Raw genomic sequence first — 8105 nt, 5'->3', positions numbered from 1 at the left:
ATCCAGAAGAGGATGCTAGGGGCGAGGAGAAGGGTGTCGGCTTCAGCCCCAGAGCTCGGTCCAGTGTCGGCTCCTACCCCAGAGCCCGCTCCAGTGTTGGCCCAGAACACGGCTTTTCCCCCCGATCCAGAAGAGGATGCTAGGGGTGAGGAGAAGGTGTTGGCTTCAGCCCCAGAGCTTGCTCCAGTGTCGGCCCAGGCCCCAGAGTTCGCTCCAATGTAGACCCAGACCACGCCTGTTCCCCCTGATCCAGAAGAGGATGCTAGGGATGAGGAGAAGGGTGTGGGCTTCAGCCCCAGAGTTCGCTCCAGTTCAGCCCAGGAAGGGCTCCCGATCCCCAGTTCAGCCCAGGAAGGGCTCCCGAACCCCAGTTCAGCCCAGGAAGGGCTCCAGATCCCCCGCAGAGCCTAGGAAGGGCTCCCGATCCCCAGTTCAGCCCAGGAAGGGCTCCCGAACCCCAGTTCAGCCCAGGAAGGGCTCCAGATCCCCCGCAGAGCCTAGGAAGGGCTCCCGATCCCCAGTTCAGCCCAGGAAGGGCTCCCGAACCCCAGTTCAGCCCAGGAAGGGCTCCAGATCCCCCGCAGAGCCTAGGAAGGGCTCCCGATCCCAATTTCAGCCCCCCTAGTCCGCCATGTCCTCCTGTGGTCCCTCTTCCGCCTTGGCGCCCAGAGCTGACAGATCCACCTTGGTGCCCCGCTCTGGAGGCCTCCCGTCTGGTAACCCTACTCTTAGAGGTCTCCAGAGCGCCCACCCCCCCTCCCCATTGGATGTTTTGGTGGCGTGAGGACACGCCTTCTGGGAGGGGGGAGTAATGTCAGACTCTGGGCCAGGTTTTGTGTGTGTCTTTGCTCCCTATGTGCTCCGTCTTCCAGTTTCTCTGTCTCGCGTTTTGAATTTATTGTTCCCAGGTGTTTCCTATGTTGATTGTCTTATTAGTTCCAGGTGTCCCTTGTCTTCCCCTCATCAGTTCCTGTGTATTTAAAGTGTGTTCTAGTTCTTGTCCTTTGTCAGTTGTTGAACGTCATCCTGATGTGTCGAGTCCTGTGATCCCCAGCCTTTGCTAATAAAACCCTTTTGATTTATTCTACTCCGTGTCTCCTCGCTCCTTCGTTCCCGTGTTCCTCGTGTGTGTGAACCGTGACAGTACTTTCCGCCCTTTATATTGTGCTGTTTTTTCCTCTTGTGCCTGCTGGTTTGTCTTGTGCCATATAAAGGCAGTTACTGGTTTGCTGCTCTATATTCCAGTCTTGCTCTGTTACTTGCTGTGATTGTGTATCCTTGCTGTGGTTTTTGCTCTTGAGTTCTCTCCTTTGTTTTTTGTTTTTATCTTCAGTTATCTTACTTATGTTTACATGTAATATTTTCTTTAGTTGTTCATTAGTCTGGTTTCTAGTCTTGTATTCTCGTTATTGCTTGGATTTGATATTTTAGTTATTAGTCTAAACAAAGATATTTATTTTTAAAACTTTTTAAAATTTGTTATTATTTTTTCCCTTTTATTACATCATGCTGTTTCTCCTTGTGTTGTGTTGAGTAGTGTTGGTTTGTGGTCTTGAGTTGTGTCTTGTTTGGTCCTGTTGTGTGTTTGTGCTGTGTGTTCCCTTCACTACTGCTCTTCCAGCCTAGACTCCCTGCCTGTTGGTTCCCCAAGGCGGTCTGTCAACCAAGCCTGGTGCTGAGAACTTAATCTCTGATACTAGCCTGCTTTGTGTCCCTTCACTCTGATTGCACGCTCTGCTGTTCTTTGCTTTGGTCTTCTCCCCATCCTTCTGTTTGGTTTGGCCAACATCTGAGACTGTTCTGCAGACTGTCTATCTCTTGGGGCATAGTTATCTTCCTGCTGGTTGGAGCTGTCTCAGGATTGACAGGATTTCAGGGTATCAGGATTTACCCCTGTACTTTGGAAACTTGTGTGTTTTCAATGAATCATTGATTCACTCACTCTGCATTAGGGTCCCTTCCTGCTGATTCTGACATTTAGTTATTTTAATACATAAAGTTAAACTAAATGAAATTTAAGTAAAAAATTCACAGCAGAGCAGATGGGACCGAAGATCCCCAAGGTGGAGTAGATGACCACCAGGGTGGAGCTGATGGAGCCGAGGACCACTTCAGCGGAGCTGATGGCTCAGGGGACCACCAAGATGCCTCAGAAGTGTGTATAGCCCAGTCAGACAAAATGGCAACCGCCATTACTGGAAGGGCAGCATTGCCCAAAGGGTGGGATTGCCGGGCTTGAGAGCACTGAGATTACCGGGATCCCCGCCCCTCATACTGACATCAGCGGTGGGTCTGCCACACTGGACATCAGTCTTGGTTGCCTGGGCACTGCCTTACTATCTTACTAGCTTACTGGGCACTGCCTTACTAGGCGACCATGATGGCTCAAGACTTCGGTCCTGGAGGACCACTGTCCTGCAGAGTTTAGCTCCAACCCTAATCAAACTTACTTGCCTGTAGCTTTCTAGGGATCTTGATGACCGTGATTAGCTTGTTCAGGTGTGTTTGATAAGGGTTGGAGCTAAATTCTGCAGGACAGTGACCCTCCAGGACCAAAGTTGCCCATCCCTGCTCTAGACTGGCGGAAGTCTTGTGGAGAGGTTCTGGACTGGCGGCCATCTTGTGGAGAGGATCTGGGCTGGTGGCGAGAGGAGAGGATTCATGAGCACGCAAATTTCAGCACTGCACAAGAACTCAAGCAACTCTTGCTTCTGGTCCCGTGGGTCTTGCGGTAGTTCTGCAGGAGTGCAGGTCTCTACTACAAACACTGGGCTTGCGACCCTCAGTGTAGGGCATGCTGGAGACCATGCCCTCCCCCCCACCCCTAAAAAATGTTTAGGGGTAGCATCCTCCTTGACCTCCCCTACTGTGAAAGCGGAACCACTCAGCATTAAAGCATAGTCCAGAAACTCACTGAACGAGCCTCGAGGAGCATCACGGATTAGCTTGTCCTTGAGCAGAATGTTAAGCCCATAACAGAAAGTCAATTAGAGCATAATCCGACAGATCAGAAACATTAGCAATGTCCAAGAAAATCTGAACATACTCCTCAAGGGTATGATTATCTTGGCGCAAGCGGACTAACTCAACTGCTGGATTCATAGTGGCGAAGTCTTCTGTTACAAAACAGCTAGGGGACACAAAGTTTGAGAAACCAAGTGCAGTAGTTTATTAAAAGGTAATCCACAATCATAGTCGAAACAGGCATGGGGTCAGACACACTAAGCAATCCAAAACAATGACAGAGTTCAGGGCTAAGTACAGAGTAATCCAGATATACAGGAAGAATATTAAGAACCAGGAAAACAATACATGAGAGAATCAGGATAAAAGGCTTAGAACTAGGGATGCACCAAAATTTCAGGCACCGAAAATTATCGGCGAAAGAGAAAAACAGCCGAAAATATATAGAGCAGCAACAGTGTTCTAGCCATCGTCACTGCGCGGTGTGACTCTCTGCTCAATATTCCACTTTATAAATGTGCGTTCCGTTGAGTTGCTCACGGCCTATATGAACGCTCCACTCGTATACCGCTCATGCTCACCGGAAAAGCAAAGTCCACACAAATTAGTGATGCACGCTTTCAAAGCACTGCTTCATGAAGCTTCGAAACCTTTGTGAATCATTTGTTTCAAAACAGTGGTTCGGAGTGTGTATCAAACTAACAGAATCACGTGATTTCAGTAAATAACTGAAAATTTCAGTAAATTTCAGTCATAACTGTTGTGAAATGTTTCGAAATTTCAATGGGTTGCCGTTTGGGGGGGTGATCTCTGTGAACCCGTGAATCATGCGAGTCAAATCTGAAACTCAAATCTGCCCCAATGGCTCTCAATTAGAACGCGCTGCAGTTTCCCTTTTCACCACAGATTTACATTGCAAAATTGTGGGGCGCTGTTGAGCTCGGGAGGTCTCAGGCACCATCTACCCCGCTTAGTATCATACATGACTGCTAAAGCCATGTGCTGGATTTTAATATATACTGCTTACTTTACAACTTAAAATCCGAAAAATATTTGTTGCAGAATGCTGAACACATTTACAATTTATTATTGATTCAGTTTATATAGAGGTCTATGTTTTGGATGAATACTTTGGCCCATGTAGCCCAAGACGAGCCACGCCTGCATTTTAACAAGACATTTGTATAATTAAAATGATGAGTTTTAGTTACTAGACACTTACTGGCCTGTTTAGACAAGCTCACCATAAAACAAACACAAAAATGAATAATAATTAATAATAATAACAATTAAAAATAATTATTTTTAAAAACACATTATACAGACACTTCATATTTAATGGTATTTTAATTGCATTTAATATATTATACTTTCAATAAAGCATTTGCATTGGGTTTGTAAAAGCTGTTTCTATGCATGTTTTCTTCAAGTTATTGTTGAATTTACACAGTTTGGACCAGCAGGCATCACCACCAGTGTGTGGTGTTTCGAACGCTTCGAATCAGTAAATCATTTTGCGAAGCAATTGGTTCAGTTGATTTGAAGCTTCAAAAAGGTTCCCCCCCATCACTAGCTCAAATAACGCGCCGACAGGAAATTTCTATGTAGTGTACTTGTTCCTGTTTGCAGTAGCGCTACTGTGCTGTAACATGGCAACGCTGGTAAAATGACACTACCCTCTCGTTCACTGATCTGCTCCCGCTATGCTCTGCTCACATGCTCTGATAATAATAGCTTTGTAGGACTATACATTATTTGGATAAAAAAATTATATATTGATATTTGTAACGAATTCAGTCCACTGAAGGCGAGCATAGTGAAGAACCCAAGTGCAGTTTATTTACAGTGATCCAAACATCCAAACAATAAACGAAGACTAGAGACTTGACTTGACTTGACTTGACGAGGCATAACAGAGTAGACACACCGACAGCGGGTTACAACATCAATACACGACGAAGAACTATGGGAACATGATGGCTACTTATATCAGACAATGAGGGTCACATGACAAGAACAAACCAATGGGAAACAAGACCCATGACTAAAACAACCAATCAGAACATGACACAATGAACAGAGGAACCAATAGCATGAAGACAAGAAGGCAAGGGAAGCATGACACTAACAGCATAAAACAATTACAAAATAAAATACATAAAAACATGAACATGACAAAACCCAAACACCACATTACATATCCCCCGCTCTAAGGGCGGCTCCAGACGCCCAAACAAAACCTAAAAAGTCCAGGAGGGTGGTGGAGTGGAGCCGGAACTGGGGGAGGGACGGAGGGCCAGGCCCGTGTCATGGATAGGAGAGGCCTCTGGAGAGGCCACTGGGGCAGATTCATGGACAACTTAGAACCATTTTTCCGCCCAAACTCCACATCTTCCGCTTCTTCGCGGGTGGGGGAACAGAAATGCAGGGCTCGGGAGAGGACATCACAGAGAACCCTAGGTGCTGCCCGTCCCTCCCATGCAGAGATTGCGTCCTAGGTATCCCTCCTCTTTTTGTTAGAAGGGTTAGCGGACTTGGACCTTGCAGCCGCCACCGCGAATGACAGCTTTCCCCATGGTTTAGCGTTTGAAGCAGCGGGGGGCAGTCCCGCCTGCTCCGTGCTCTGGGGTTTTGCAGTCCTGGACGCATTCAAAAACCTCCTGTTCTGCGTCGGAGGAACAGGACGCGGGGGAACAGGAAGACGCGGTGCTCTTTTACGTGGCAGACAGATGTCAAACGCCTCGCCTTCCTTCTTCTGGAGGTCGCTCCTCTGTCTCATCGCCGCAACGGCTGGGCCGAACAATCCACTCGAATTCACAGGAGTGTCGAGAAAATTTAACTTCTCCCTGTCCCCGACACCCGATAGATTTAGCCACAGCGACCTCTCGCCCGCAACGGCAAGAGCCATGGTATGGCCGCAGCTTTGCACCGCGCCATGTGAGGTGCGTAGATTGAGATCCGTTATGTTGCAGATCTCCTCCTAGACCCCCGGGTTTGGATTGCCGGCGTCCAGCTGAGTGCCCAGCTCCTCCAACAACTCGGCTTGATAGGCCGTCAACAACGAAGTGACGTTAAGTGCCCGCACCGCCATTGCTGAGGATTTATAATTTTTTTGTTACATGGAAACGGTGAAGCGTTCCATTTTCCCAGGGAGGGAGGGACTAGCAGATGAGAGAGTGGTTCGCCTGTTTGGATGCAGGTGGTGAGCCACTGACTGCTTGACTGGGAGGGTTAGAGAGCCCAAGCCCTTCCATTTCACTTACATCGAGTGACGAGTATCCCTTGAAGGGCACACGATGAGAAAAGGGTTTGTCCCATGATCGCTTCATCTCTGCTACACACGCCGGCAAAGCGGGAAGCAGTGGTTTCGCCTGTGGAAGGCGAGAAGGAAGACTTTTCCCATCATAGATGTCACGTTTAACTCCTGGATCCCCAGGAGTTACGGGCCAAGCGATGCCAAGCTTAGCTGCCGCACGCTTACAAACTTCCACTAGGTCACAATCTACCACCGTTGACGCCACGTCGCCGCTTTGCGCGCTCATGGGCCTGGACGCTTGTGCTGCAGACAGGATAGTGTCATCCTCCTCATCATCCGGCTCGTCTCGGAGGAGGCGAGCTAACATCTCCTCATCCTCCTCCTCGTCTCCCTCCACCTCATCGCCTTCCGCAAGCAGCTGCTGGTCAAAAAGTGGCGTAAACTCAGGAGACTCTGAATCCATAATATCCCCCCACGAAGAAAGATCCCGTGGGGGAGAGGGTTGAACCCCCTTTGTTGAAGGAGGGACAGAAGATAGAACCGGATCGTCTTTAGAAGATGCAGCCACCCGAAACCTTCTTTCCAAGATCCTGGCCGGCATTACACGATAGTGCGCGCAACTCTCCGCATCCGCCAGTGCGGCCTGAGCGTGCTTAACACCCATGCATGCGATACACATCGGATGCGAATCCCTGCCCGAGATCATAAATCCACAAGCTGCCGGACACGAGCGCGAAGGGACATCCTTCCCTTTCTCCGCTGCGACCTTGGACCCCGACATGGTGAGTAGAATAATCTTAGCTCGCCTTAACGCGTTAGCTAGAAAAAACTCAGTAACGAGTAGAGAAATCCACTACAGATTTTAACTGCACTGTGTTTGGCAACGTCTACCTTGACGGTACGTTTGTGAACTGAAGCAGCGCAGAATAGGTGCTAAAGGAAAATCTTCACGGGGAAGAGAACAAGAATGCCGTTTTCAGGGATCACAACCATATATATATGGAGGGAGTGGGCTCCTTGTCATGAGCTGTGATTGGTCCGTCCTTCGGACAGACGTGATGTAATTGGTGCTTCCATAGTCTATCACGCCTGGGGCATTTCCAATAGTGAGATACCGAGCGATTGTTTGAAAGAGAACTAGTGATGTTACGAACATCACTACACCGAAGCTTCGAAGCTTGTATCAAAAAAACAACACATTACACATTGAAGCACTGTATCGGAGCTTGATTCGTTTTGAGAAAAGCACGTGATATATGGCCACAGCATAAACCGTTTTAAAAAGCTTCGAGTAATGAACCTTTTTCCGATACAATTGTGATGAAAGCTTCACTGGTTCAGAATGCTTCACTTTGCTATCACTACTGAAAACACCTGACTTAAAGGGGTCATATGATGCTGCTAAAAATAACATTATTTTGTGTATTTGGTGTAATGAAATGTGTTTATGCGGTGTAAGGTTAAAAAAACACATTATTTTCCACATACTGTACATTATTGTTTCTCCTACAGTATATGCCCTGCCTTTCTGAAACGCGTCGATTTTTACAAAGCTCATCGGTCTGAAAAAGCGAGGTGTGCTGTGATTGGCCAGCTATCCAGTGCGTTGTGATTGGCCGAATACCTCAAGCGTGTGACGGAAATGTTACACCCCTTACCACATTGTGATGATGCCCTGTCAGGCCGGAGCGATGATTCAAAAACATGAAAACCTATTATAAACGAGGCATTCGTTGCATCCAGTGGGGACATAATTATGGATTATAATGACTTATACTGTCTTTTTACGCGTTGCGTTGCATCGCGCCGCGTAAACATAAAACCATGTCTGCATTTGTGATCGGAGAAATGACAAACAACAAGCCCTACTCTACACTGCCCAAAA

At 47.7% G+C, this 8105-nt stretch overlaps 1 protein-coding gene across 1 annotated transcript in view; it reads left to right on the top strand.

Annotated features, from left to right (window-relative positions):
* Positions 1-6902: 6902 nt before the first annotated feature.
* Positions 6903-8105, top strand: part of LOC107663211 (adrenodoxin-like) — a 21410-nt gene continuing 20207 nt past the window's right edge. Inside the window, exon 1 of the mRNA XM_016453387.1 lies at positions 6903-7002. Coding sequence (XP_016308873.1) covers positions 6903-7002 — 100 coding nt within the window. The remainder of the gene's footprint in view (positions 7003-8105) is intronic.

This window comes from Sinocyclocheilus anshuiensis, unplaced genomic scaffold (genome assembly GCF_001515605.1).
Source record: "Sinocyclocheilus anshuiensis isolate Anshui unplaced genomic scaffold, SAMN03320099.WGS_v1.1 scaffold1301, whole genome shotgun sequence".
Classification (NCBI taxonomy): domain Eukaryota; kingdom Metazoa; phylum Chordata; class Actinopteri; order Cypriniformes; family Cyprinidae; genus Sinocyclocheilus; species Sinocyclocheilus anshuiensis.
Note: the sequence above shows the minus strand (reverse complement) of the source record. Positions and strands in the feature narration are given on the sequence as shown.